General features: G+C 39.8%; 1 protein-coding gene across 2 annotated transcripts; it reads left to right on the top strand.

The window, feature by feature from the left end:
* Window positions 1-9: 9 nt before the first annotated feature.
* MED17 (mediator complex subunit 17) lies at window positions 10-12,774 on the top strand. 2 transcript variants are annotated; one of them, XM_075491105.1, is made up of 12 exons: window positions 10-327; window positions 694-860; window positions 1,199-1,418; window positions 2,662-2,798; window positions 2,899-2,983; window positions 4,089-4,241; window positions 5,068-5,198; window positions 6,217-6,401; window positions 6,978-7,115; window positions 8,127-8,244; window positions 9,552-9,711; window positions 11,628-12,774. In XM_075491105.1, exons 1-12 carry the CDS (start codon window positions 96-98, stop codon window positions 11,831-11,833), a joined length of 1,932 nt encoding a protein of 643 aa, XP_075347220.1. In that variant the 5' UTR covers window positions 10-95; the 3' UTR covers window positions 11,834-12,774. The 2 variants fall into 2 exon arrangements, with proteins under 2 accessions (XP_075347220.1, XP_075347221.1); XM_075491106.1 differs by lacking the exon at window positions 11,628-12,774 and adding an exon at window positions 10,207-11,530.
* Window positions 12,775-13,353: the final 579 nt, after the last annotated feature.

The raw sequence follows: 13,353 nt of genomic DNA, 5'->3' as shown, positions 1-13,353 counted from the left end.
CCCCGCCTCCTCAGCGGCCCGCCTCCGCCCGGCACCCGTAGTCGGCCCGGGGGTCGCGCGCACGCCCGGCGGCTGCGGTCGGAGGTCGCACCAAGATGGCGGGCGTGCCGGCGGTGCGCATCAGCATCGAGTCGGCGTGCGAGAAGCAGGTGCAGGAGGTGGGGCTGGATGGCAGCGAGACCTACCTGCAGCCGCTCTCCATGTCCCAGAACCTGGCGCGCCTGGCGCAGCGCATCGACTTCAGCCAGGGCTCCGGCTCCGAGGAGGACGAGCCGGGTTCGGCGGGCCGCGCCTGGGCCGAGCCGGGCGAGGCGGAGGATGAAGAAGGTGAGGGGAGGCGGGCCCGCGGGTCCCTGTCAGCCGGCCCGCGGCCGGGCCCAGCGCCTGGGCTCTCTTCGGGCTGCAGCTGAGGGAGGCCTGCCAAGCCGTGGCGGTGCCCGGCCTGCAGCCCCGCGGGCGCTTGGGCGTGGCTGGCCTTCCCCCGTGGATTGCCACGGTTGGCTGCGGGTCAGGCCAGGATATTCGTGACCGAGTCCCAGCAAATTACAGGGGTAGAGGGGGAAAGGATAGATCCAGATATCGTGCTGTTATGTTGTATTTCATGCCATTGTGATCTCTCTGTGGTTTAAGAATGAGCCTTACACCATAGCTTTTTACAATCCTTTGTTTTCCCTTCTTTTGCTTTATTTTTAGGGTTGGTGAAGTTTCAGCCATCCCTCTGGCCTTGGGATTCAGTGAGGAACAACTTAAGAAGCGCCTTGACTGAGATGTGTGTGTTGTATGATGTACTTAGTATTGTCAAGGATAAAAAGTTCATGACTCTAGATCCAGTTGTGCAGGATCCCCTTCCTCCAAAACAGGTATATTGTACCTAGTTGTGTAGTTTTTATGGCTTGATACTAAAGATTTTATTTCACTGGAATTTTTCATGTGAGACATACAAGATTTAGGAAAATGTTCCTTGTGACATGCTGGTACAGTGCTCTATGGGTCGGGGAAGGCTAATTTCAAAGGCCTCTTTGCTGAAGCTGCACGTCAAAATGCTACTTGTGGCTATATAATATTGTCGTGAAAGTTACTCTAAGTAAGTTACTGAACATCCACCAACACTAAGTTATCAGTCACTGTCAGTTAGTTCCACTAATAATAATTTTTTGAGAATTAAGATACAAGAAGTTTTTCTTTTATTTGTTACTAGAATCCTCAGTTTCTACAGTTGATTTCAAAAAAGAAGTCATTAGCTGGAGCAGCTCAAATCCTGTTGAAAGGTGCAGAAAGATTATCCAAATCAGTTGCAGAAAACCAGGAAAATAAGCGACAAAGAGACTTCAACTCTGAACTGCTAAGACTGAGACAACATTGGAAGCTGAGAAAAGTGGGAGACAAAATTCTTGGCGATCTGAGCTACAGAAGTGCAGGTAAACAGTAGGGTCTTTTGTTTTTCTCAAAAATGGATAGTTATATTTTACAAATAATTTTTTTGTGACTGGAAAAACAGGTGGAATGTTTTTAATAACAAATAATACCAGATAATAAAACATTATTATAGTTATGAGAATTATAAAAGGAGGAAACTTGTTTTACTATCAGGGAAAATATCCTGCCATCCTCAACCTAGCAAGTGATTTTAAAACCTGACTGTATAGGATTATAGTAAAGATTCCTTTACAGAAGCAATTCTGTATTGACAATCGGGTTGATCAGTTGACCTTGTAAATCTGTTTTTTATCTGCATTTGGTCTGTAAAGCACTTTGAAAAGATTGAGGAGCATCTTGCATTTTTCTCTGAGTGCAGACAGATTTATTATACCTATTATTCCTATGTTTGTGAGAAATTACACTGAGAATATGCATTATTTCATGGATTACAGTGACAGAGGGTGGCCAGCCCAGGGTTCTAGAGCCAATTATGGAGTGAAGGAGTGAATGCAGAATCTCACCAAACTGAAGATGTAGATGCAAAGCAGGCATCTGAACTGGTTGTGTTGGGCTCCAGTTGTCATCATTGTCAAATTTAGGGTTATTAATCTTGTGTTCAAGACGAAGCTGTAGATGTAACCCAGGATATTCCTCTCTTTAGATGATTTATCCTAAACTAGATGACCCGTGCCTTGGATGTAAAAGGGATGCAACTAGGACAGATGTGGGCATCTGCCTTTATCGGTCTCACCCGAATGGCTGGCTGTATGGCTGCTTTTTACAGACTGAACACTGTCATAATTTGACAGTGTTCAATCTAAAGGATAGACTGTCAAGCCAAACATCATCAGCATTCCGTTAAATCAGTAGGGGTGTTGCCCCTTAAGCTACTTGCTTGCAAAACTTTGGGCAGTTAATTTTTTGTCTTGTTTTAACCAAATACCTTTTTTTTCCTTCCCTGCTTCTGCTGACACCATTTTGAAACACTCTTGGTTTTCTCACGTAACTATTAAATACTACTTGCTAACTTACTATAAAATATTACACATCACACACTGGAGGACTGAGATGCTGATGTGCTGAAATGAGCTGTCTAATTTACCTGTTTTTTTTAAGAATTCATTAAGAAATTTGAGTCAAGCGCAACTATGGAAATATGTATTCTTCCAAAATGGAGGTATGAGCTTCATTATTTGCATAAGATGCTTTATAGTATGTGTGTCTTTGTCCTTCCTTTCTTAGGCTCCCTTTTTCTTCATCATGGCACGTTTGAGGTGATAAAGAACACTGACATCGACTTGGATAAAAAGATACCTGAGGATTACTGTCCTTTGGATGTTCAAATTCCAAGTGATTTAGAAGGATCAGCCTATATAAAGGTTTGCCAGAGAAACTTTGATAATATAGCATGGATTTTGTTTTGTTATTTGTATGCTTGCAACAAAGAACAAACATCAAATAATGTTCTCCTTTGCCTAGGTTTCTATTCAGAAACAAGCTCCAGACATTGGTGACCTTGGGACAGTGAATCTTTTTAAAAGACCCATGCCAAAATCAAAACCAGGTATAGCTAGCTATATGTTGTTTTCTGAGCACATTCTCAAGAAATGGGTTTGCATCTGATGTTTATTTGAAAATTCTAGCTTGAAAGAAGAGTGAACAAGAATATTCTGATTTAAACTGAAATTTTCTGTGTAGATGCTGCTTGGGCTTTGGAAGGATGATGCTTTCAAAGTGTACTCCTTCAGTTTTTCATATCTGTTTACTCAATTTCTGAAATAAAATTACTAGGATTGTATTTTAGGTCTTCTGGAGCACCTTTCATTTGTCATTAAGAGTTTGAGCACATAACCAAAAGCAAACCAAGGTATTGTGGCTCAACTGGACTAACTGTCTGCTCACTTTTAACTTTGCCCAAAATGCATCACTTGTTTCTGTGGCTCGTATGTTTTCTCTGAATCTGAAAGTGTGCTGGCAGCATGTGCATTAATTACCAACATCTCACCTGGCAGACAGTAGCTTGATTCATTTGATATGTGACAGTATCTGAAGGTGTAAACCTTTGGGATTAAAAATTCATCCTTATTTCCTTAGGATTAAAAAGAACTGGCAGGATTTTATTTCACAGTGATCTGTGACACAGATGCTTGTGCTGTCTTGAACATAGACAGGATGTTGTATTAAGTAGATGTTTCTGATGGTATTCAGGGTAGAGGATAGAGCTTGGGTACTTACTCAGACCAGAATCTTCCAAGAATATTTGGCCTATAAATCCTGTGAAAGCACGTACATGAATTTAACATTATTTGGTGATTCGTTTTAGAGTGAATTTAATAAAGCTAGAATTATCATTGAAAGTAAATTGCAACTTAAGAAGCAGGGGTTTATAAGCAGAGTTCACAAAAGGGGATGCAATAGGCAATTCCAGAAGGGAGGTGCAGTTCACTATATATATATATATGTAAAATGGAAGTAAAATGCACTACTGTTATCTTAAAGTGCTTGCTTAACTGAGATAAAATTCTGAAAATACTCAATTTGGATAGAAGATACTAAATACCTTATGTTAGCGATTACTCATAGCCACTGCACAGTATCTGGCATCTGAAGCTACCTTTGAAGCTTCTCTTTACTCTTTTCTTCTGCAAACGTTGATTTATATTTTTCAGGTTCTCCACACTGGCAGACAAAGTTGGAGACAGCACAGAATGTTCTTCTATGTAAAGAAATTTTTGCTCAGCTGTCACGAGAAGCTGTTCAAATTAAATCACAGATTCCTCACATTGTTGTGAAAAATCAGATAATCTCCCAGCCTTTCCCAGGTAGGAGACTTTTTAAGACTTCTTAACCTATGATTATTTGCTTAAACGTGAACTGAAATTTGGGGGGGGGGGGGAGCAATCTCCTTGTTTTTCAAAGGTTTTTGAAAAACAGAATTTCCCAGAATTTGAATTTTGCTTACTAATTATAGAAAAATTCAACTAATGCACTTTATTTTCTAATTTACTCATATTTTATTGTGTAGATTTTGGACTGTTTTTCTTTGTGATTGTGTTTTTTGTCAGTAGCACTTAAAGCTGTCAACTGTAATGCCATGTGCACATTGCAGTTTGGAGCTGTGCATAAGTCATTGCTCCTGGATTGCATGCAGGTGAAATTTAAGACTTGAGTTAATGGGTCTTCAGAAGAATGGAGGCTAATACTCTTCAATGAGGATAATTAAACAGCATGAAGATGGCTCAGAATCGGCTGATGAATCCTCTGTTCTTACAAGGAGTACACAAATGATTATATCATGTGAAGAATATGTTTCTGGATTGCTTAAATTTATATGATGGTAAATCATTCCTTCTTTGCGGAAGGAATGGGGTCCTGGGGACTCTTCTTTTTGTGTGGGATTGAGTCGTAGAAATCGGTGTGAAATGCACCTAGTGATTTATTAGTTGGCCTGTCAACACTTCAGCGGGTAGCAAGTCTTACTTGCCTTTGATGCTGTGCTCTCCAACATCATTCTTTGATTTTTCTCTGATACAGTGAATACTGTTTGTAAAACTACTGACTGTAAAATGTGAAGAAAAAGCAGTTCTCAGTAGCCTGCCTGAAAATTGTTAGTGTCCTCATTTTTTTTTTTTAATATGCTTTGTACAGGTTTGCAGTTGTCTATTTCTCTGTGTCACTCTTCCAATGACAAAAAATCACAGAAGTCCGCTTCTGAAAAACACAATCCAGAGGATCATCTCTATGTTCTGGAACATAATTTGCATCAACTTATCAGAGAGGTAATGCATTTATGGTCAAGTACTGAAGAGTTTTTGGGCTTTTGTGCGGCACTGTTGTAACAGCAGAGTGCCAGTAGAGGCCAGTCACTTTCTATCCATTTGTATAAGGCAACCTACCGTTCAGTTTTAGTATGTGTGGGTGGTTAGGGAGTTCTTTACTTAACAGCAGGCCTGGCTGCTCGCTTCGGAAAAGCAATGCAAGGTTTTTCCAGTACAGCTCATCAGTCTCCCTTTTTCCTTTGTGTCTAGTTAGTGCTTGTCAAGTATTTTAAGTGAGCATCTGTTCAGACCGTACTCCCATGAAGAAAGAAGACTCAGTTACCATAATAACTTCACTTCTTTTGAGGTCCACTTCTCTGCTTCAGTGTTTTAGATTCTCATATAATCTAGCAGAATGACCTGGGGTAGAAGGTTGAGGTTGCGTCTGTTCAGGAAAGGAGCACAATTTTAGATGTCTAAGCAGTTGTGAAACTGTGTTCCAGAGAGTGTTCATCTCCTTAGCGCATGGCTCTGCAATTCATGCAGTCGTGTGGAATAGCCCAGTATTTTAAACACTGAGCTAGGTTTCCTGAAGTTTTGGCTCCGTGCCCAGCTCTGTTGTAAATTTCCTTTCTTGACTTTGAACAGGTTGCTAAATCTTTTGCTACCTCCAATTTTTTATCTCTAAAATGCTTCCTTTATTTTTGTTTGACGATTCTGTTTGTCTCCAGACATATATACAAGGCAGACTTCTTAGTAGGAGCTACGGTCATACTACCAAATTTTTGTTAGCTAGCACCTTTTTTTAAAAATCACTTTCCATAAGGTTTGAAAGTCCTGCATAAATATGGGAGGCAAAGTATGAGTGTAAAGCTGGCTTTAAAGTGCTGTCCAGGTTATAAAATAAAAAAGTTGCACTTTTTGAAAGTATGTACACTTAAAAAACCTGATGTGAAGCAGCATATTGTAGTACACATATTATTTCTTGCAGATACATTATTTCATCACTTCCTTTCATAACATCTGTTGTTTGTTGCAGTGTCACAAGCAAACCCTGAGCTCAACAGTGATGCCACATCCAGCTAGTGCACCTTTTGGTCATAAGAGAATGAGACTTGCAGGACCCCAGGCTTTTGATAAAAATGATATCAGTTCTTTACAGTCAAATGAAGGACTTCTGGAAAAGATAATAAAGCAGGCAAAACATATCTTTTTGAGACGCAGGTGGGTCACAAGCTATTCTTGTTAAAGTCACAATAAAATGTACCATTATGTAGAATACAATTGATCTTTTTTCAGTGTTCTTAAAACTAGCTACTTCTTCTTTCGCTGTTAAAATAGTCTTTATTTCTAAGTACTAAGAACCGATAACATATCATGAAATATGAGCAAACAGCACTCAGTAGAAAAAAAAATCAGATTTCTTCAAGATCTCTGTGACAGTTATGACATAGGCTGCTGATAATTGTCCCTACTTTTCTTAAAGTGCATAAATCTTTTTTAGTATTCTTTGCTGTGCAGTAGCCGATACTGAGTAATACCACTTTAATACTGCTGCAGAACATACATGAAATGTACAGAGTAAACAAGTGTGCTGCATTAGTGCCAGAATGGTGCTGAAATAGAACTTTGATCCATGTGGTTCTGTTAAATTTGCCCCCCCCCCCCCCCCCCCCCCCCCCTTTTTTTGGTCTTCCACAAAAAAACCCCACAAATTAGTAACCTACTAATTTCCTTTAAACAAGATAACAGCACAAACTATCTAGATTATTGTGCACGGAATATGTTTTTATCTTCTAGAACTGCTCGAACCATTGACAGTCTGGCTAGTCGTATTGAGGATCCTCAGATTCAGGCCCACTGGTCCAATATAAATGACGTTTACGAATCCAGTGTTAAAGTTCTAATAACTTCTCAAGGATACGAACAGATATGCAAGTAAGTATGAAAATGCATGTTTCTAGCTGTAGAAGCATGCAGCAACAGCAGAGTGTATTCAAGTTGTGTTTTACGGCTTTAGATTCTCTTCAGAAAGACAAGTAGGAGCCTGTTATTTGTGTGCGAGTGTTTGTTTTTTCTGAGTTGTGGGGGGAGCAACCACCCTAAGAAAACTCTTCACCCACTTTACACTTTCACGAAGAAACTTAGTACGTTGTTAATTAGCACGGTTTCCTTTCAAAGACGGAATTGAAGGTGAAAATGGCCGTTCAAGGGGGGATTTACTTTGGATAGAGATAGCTGAATATAAAGTATCTTTGTATGTGCTGGATTCTGAACTTCCAGTCTGGTCATGGAGAGCTAGTCAGTGCTCAGTCCTAACTTGGCTGCATAGGTACTGAAATATGGAACTCATGTAGTTCATGCTATTAGTTATGCACATTGTCATCAAAATAAGAGATTTCGTGTTCCAGAAACTAACGTCTGCATGCTGACCAGCAGTGAATTAACTAATGCGTTTGCAGTGGATGAACCAGTTGTTTTTTCCATTTTGAGCAGTCCTCTCTGGCCGTGTCCAGAGTGTGGAGGAGCAGACTGCAGTCATTGGTGCAATTTGCAGTCTCAGTTCCAGAGTACATATGCTGCCCAAGTCTTGGCTGTAGGATAGAACAGGCCCTGAGTACACACCATGTTCCCCTGCACCTCTGGAAGGAAACTTGGGCACAGTGGCAGCAGGGAGCTGTGAGGCACCTCAGGAGGTTCCTTGACCTGAACAAGCAGTGGACGAGGTTTGGGAACATGCCACAGAGTATGTCCCCTGCAGTACAGAGGGAGCTGTTGTGGTGAGTGATGAAATGGAAGTGTTTGGAGTTGCTGTCGTATTCCCTAGGCTTTGCACCATCCTCATCTTAGAGTTCTTGTCAATGAACGGGAGGGATTCTGTGTTCTTCGTTTCCTGTTTTCTTAAGTGTTGTAATGCATTTTGAATAAATATGCATCTTGTCTTCAAAGATCTATTCAACTACAGCTGAACATCGGAGTTGAACAGATCAGAGTTGTGCATAGAGATGGAAGAGTTATTACATTGTCCCATCAAGAGCAAGAACTGCAGGATTTCCTTTTATCTCAGGTATACATTATTCTTCCCTTTCTTGTAGTGTTTGGGAAACAGAAGAAGTTAGAATCTCATCTTTATCTATGTAGGAAATGTTAGAAAACTTCAAATAAAGATAGTGGAAATAGGAAGGTGGACAACTGAATTTTTCAGTATGTCTGCATAGTGACTTTAGCAACTGTTACTAAAATATAATGCCAGTTTTTACTAAGGTCAGTAGTAATAATAATTTTTTCCCTCCCATTTCAAACACATTTCTTTATGCTACTCATTATGAGAGCACTAAGATTTTTGCTTACTTCAGAACAAGTCAGTGAGAGTCATAGCAGACAATAAGGTATTCAGTATATGAAACTTACTGTAACCAAGTCCTGTCTAGAGTAGAGATCTTAATGAGTGCACAACTACTGTCATTTCAACATTGTCTTGTTAATGTTCGCTTTGCATCAGCCATTACTAAATCAGCTGATATTTGAATGAACTTTTTTTTCTTAATTGCTTAGAGCAAGCTGCTGGTTTTATTCAGAAGTGACAGTCTCCCCACTATGCATTATAAATAGTCAAAATACAGGTCTTTAATAACAGTGGTTGACCTGTTGCAGTTACACGAAACTCCCGAACACAGAAAACAAGTTGAAACAGATTCTGCTGAGGGTATCTCTTTTTGGTCAAGTGTTCTCAGACTTGTTCACAGAGAACTGCTGAACAGTGCTAGATACTTCCTTGTTACAAGTGTTAAGTTGTGATACAGAAAAATATTAGCATTTAAACTTTTAAGCTGTTAAAGCTCAATGCTTACACTTGAGCATTAATGGAGATAATCATGCATCTCAGAACCTCAACTTTTTTTTTTTCCCCTGAGTTTGCTATGATATTACTCTCACAGATTTTACATATTTTACAGCAGAAATCTCATTTCTGTTCAAAGAAAGGTTTATTTCAAAATCCTGTTTGCATCACTTGAATTAGTTCTCGAGACCTAAATAAAGGTTTTTGTAAATTGAAAGCAATACTTAAATAAAATGCATAAGCCCATGTACCTATGAAAAATTCATCTAACTGCATAGTGTGCTTAATACAGTGGTCTTCTCTGCAAAGGAACTAGTCTAAATTCAAATAACACAAAGCTCTACTAGCACTTATGTAGCATATATGTTTAAAAAAAAAAAAGTTCCTCTGAAACTAGAGAACTTATAAGACAAAGTAATTTTTATAAATAACTACTGTACAGCAGAAGAAAAAAAGCTTGGTAAAACCAGTAAGCAATTCTTTCTGTGGTGTGCAAATACTGAACAGAAGACGAACCTCTTGTTATCTTTCAGATGTCACAGCACCAAGTACATGCAGTTCAGCAGCTTGCGAAAGTTATGGGATGGCATGTGCTGAGTTTCAGTAATCATGTTGGTCTGGGGCCGGTGGAGAGTATTGGCAATGCATCAGCAATAACTGTAGCATCACCAAATGGAGACTATGCCATTTCAGGTACTGTTTTCTCTTGCAAATGTATGGAAAAATCTTAAAATTCTTGCGCAAATTCTACTGGCTTCGTAAGTCTCTTTCTGAGGTAGTCTCTGGACTTTATAGAATAATGTCAATTTATAGCAGAATATTCTAGAAACAGTCTCTTTTGTGTATGGAATTGGCACCTAAATAGAATCAATACTTTGCCCAGTAAGCTACTTAATATAAACCTGTTTTAATTTACACAGGTTTGAATATATTTCTTAGAATTAGCATAGGAAAAAATAGATTACAGAAACCATCAAGATCCTGAGAGAAGGGAACAAGGCAAACGACAGGCCGACAACTCTGTACTTAACGAGAATAGAGTTTGGTCTCTTCAGGGATCTTCTTGGAAGAATCCTATGGGATACCATCCTATGGGATGGAGAGAAGAGGGGTCCAAGAGGGCTGGTTGATTATTTTTTTTCAAGGATCACCTCTTTCAAGCTCAAGACTGGTCATTCCTATGTGCAGGAAGTTGTGCAAAGGTGATAAGATCTGTGTGGATGAACAGGGAGCTCATGGCTAAACTCATGACATAAAAATGAAGCTGCAAGAGATTATAAGCAGGATCAGTTGACCTGGGAGGAAGACAGAGAGACTGTCCAAGCATGCATTGCTGGGGATAGGAAAGCTAAAGCCCATCTGGAGTTGAATCTGGTGAGGGACGTACAGGGCAACAAGAAGACCTTCAACAGGTATGTCAGCAGCAAATGGAAAACTAGAGAAACTGTGGGCCTGCTGTTAAATGGGGAGAGGACCTGGTGGCACAGGACATGGAGAAGGCCAAGGTGCTCAATGCCTTCTTTACTTTGGTCTTAAGACTGGCCTTCAGGAAACCCAGGTCTGTGAGACCCATGGGAAATTTTGGAGCAAAGAAGACTTACCCTCAGTAGTGGAGGATCGAGTTAGAGAACCTTTGAACAAACCAGGCATACATAAGTTCATGGGATCAGGTGGGTTATATCCATGTGTGGTGAGGGAGCTGGTTGATGTCATTGTAAGGCTACTCTTGATCACCTTTGAAAGGTCATGGTGCTCAGGAAGGGTTCCTGAGGACTGGAAGAAGGCAAATGTCACATCCTGTATTCAAGAAGGAGAATCTGGGGTACTACAGTCTGGTCAGCCTCATTGCAATTACTGGGAAGATGAGGCAAAAAAACAGTCCCAGAAGCAGTTTCCAAATATATTAAGGAGAAGGAGGTGATGGGGAATAGTCAGCATCAATTTATGAAGGAGAAATTATGTTCAATCAGCCTGATAGTCATCTCTTTGTAGAAGGCTAGCTTGGTAGGTGAGGGGAAAGCTAAGTGTTATCTCCCTAACTGTTCATTTAATAAACAAACACCACCACCCCCCCCCAGCATCAAAACACAAAAACCCATCCAAGCCAACAGAATACCACCACCGGTCTTGCAGAAATTTGTAATTAAAAGCAACAGCTATCCTGAGTGACTTCATTCCTTTCTGTTTGAGATAAATCCACTAGAACAATATCTTTTTGATCATGTTTTTTAACAGAATGGTGGGGAATACATCCAAGGTAAGAATTGGCAAAAAATCTTTGCCCTTCCTGGCATCATTAGGGAAAAATAAATGCATTTGTAAGGTGTACATGTAGGTTTTTTTGTCAAATGTTTCTCTGGTTTGCTCTAACGAAGACCATGCAGTGCTAAAGCACCAAAATCATAGAGAAGTGGGAGACAAGAGAGAGAAAATTCAAAGAGAAAAACTTCTCCCCAAAAAAAAAAAAAAAGGTAAGGTGATTTCCCTTGTTTGCTTTCAGCATGTTTGGAATTGAGTAGGAGTAATGTATAGCATACACAAGGAAGGATATTTAATATGAGGAATTCCTACAGTATAAAATTGCTCATAAAAATCTCTGTTCATCACAGTACGTAATGGTCCGGAAAGTGGCAGCAAAGTTATGGTTCAATTTCCACGGAGTCAGTGCAAGGATCTCCCCAAAGGCGATGTACTGCAAGACAACAAGTGGAATCATCTTCGAGGGCCGTTCAAGGAAGTGCAGTGGAATAAAATGGAAGGGCGTAACTTTGTGTATAAAATGGAACTCCTCATGGCCGCCCTAACTCCGTGCTAATAATCTGTCAGCCTCTCTGTGGGGGCTTTGAATCATCACTGTGCTGCGAACGGCCACTGCCATGCAGCAAAGGGAAATGGAACCTATGGGGCAATACAAGAAAGCAAATCCAAACTCATTTCCTGTACAGATACGTCCATTATAGTGTTTGTAATAAAACGTTTTTCAATGGCATATAAAATACAACTTTTTGAAAAAGTTCCTTTCAGCTGTATCTTTGCTCTATCTAGAGTAACATAGCTGAGTAATTAATGTATTTTTCTTTTACAAAACTAAATTCAGTAGTCCTTTGCTACATGAAAGGTGTCTGCTCAAGAGTCATTCCCTTTCCCCTCGTGACCTTACTTTTTCTCAATAGATCTTTGCAAGTATTTCTGAAAGATGAAAATTATTAGAATTGAATTGTGCTATTGATAAGTCTTTTAGTGGCTTATACTACAGGGAATGGCTATCCTTGTGGAAGGTAATGGACTCATTTGATGAGAAGTGGGACAACAGAGGAGAAGCAGAGCTCCCTTGTCAAGAATTAAGGCTAAACAAAACTTACGAATCAAGGAACAGTCTTCACTGCATGACATTCTTGAGTTGGAGTTTGTTTGTACATTGATGTGGCTTCTGGGTGACCCATTTCTTTTTGAGAGATGTATTTACTTAGTGGTTTGTTTAAGTTGAGAGTGTTACGAAGTCACAGCTTGTGGCAAATGTCTTTCCCCTGTGATGGCTATAAATGAGCCTATGTGGTGTCGGATACCTTACTTGGGTTTTCAGTCCTTGTTTTTTTGCAAGCATGTAGAGGAAAGGGTCTTACTCTGCTTGCAAAATTCTGACAATTTGAGTTTGTGGGTGACTTGTGTAAATTCATGTCTGGCTAGAAGCAGGTAACTCCCATGCACCTCAGATCTCCACACTTGTGCTGTTCATTGTTTAGGGTTGTTTTTGTGTTGTGTTGGTTTGGTTTTGTTTTGTTTGTTTTTTTCCCCTGCACTGTCACTGATGATTGTCCAGGGAAACAATAGTATCCTCCTGAAGATCAGCTCTTTTGGGTTCTTTTAAAATAAAAAAAGTCATGGTTTTGTCTTTTTTGGTTGTAATTCTTCTTGAAGCTTCTAGTAAGGTGTTGCACAAAGCTTTTCTTCTCTTAGATGATTAATTGCTAAAGATCTTTCTGAAACGTGTCTGTATTAACTGGTTCAGACTTATGTCCATATTGTGTGTTACGAGCTGTGTGTGTATATATGTGTGTGTGTGTATATATATATGAGAGCTTCTTGCACATAGAACATTTGACTTGAACATCATATTTGTATGGTGACAGTTGTTATTTTGCTGTATTCTTGAGCAATAAAGAATAGTTGTAGGAAATACATATTAAGCAACTGCTTGTGGCAAGCACAGTGTGTATCCAAAGCAGCTATTGTGCTTATGTTGGTGTTTGCCAGTGTAGAACATTTTGTCATTTCAGTTCCTTGAAGTACTTGCTTCTGTGCAACTGAACTACGGAAAAGAGAGTGAAAGAACCT

The sequence above is a fragment of the Mycteria americana genome, chromosome 1 (assembly GCF_035582795.1).
Source record: "Mycteria americana isolate JAX WOST 10 ecotype Jacksonville Zoo and Gardens chromosome 1, USCA_MyAme_1.0, whole genome shotgun sequence".
NCBI classification, from domain to species: domain Eukaryota; kingdom Metazoa; phylum Chordata; class Aves; order Ciconiiformes; family Ciconiidae; genus Mycteria; species Mycteria americana.
The sequence above is the reverse complement of the archived record's forward strand: the minus strand, read 5'-3'. Positions and strand labels throughout refer to the sequence as shown.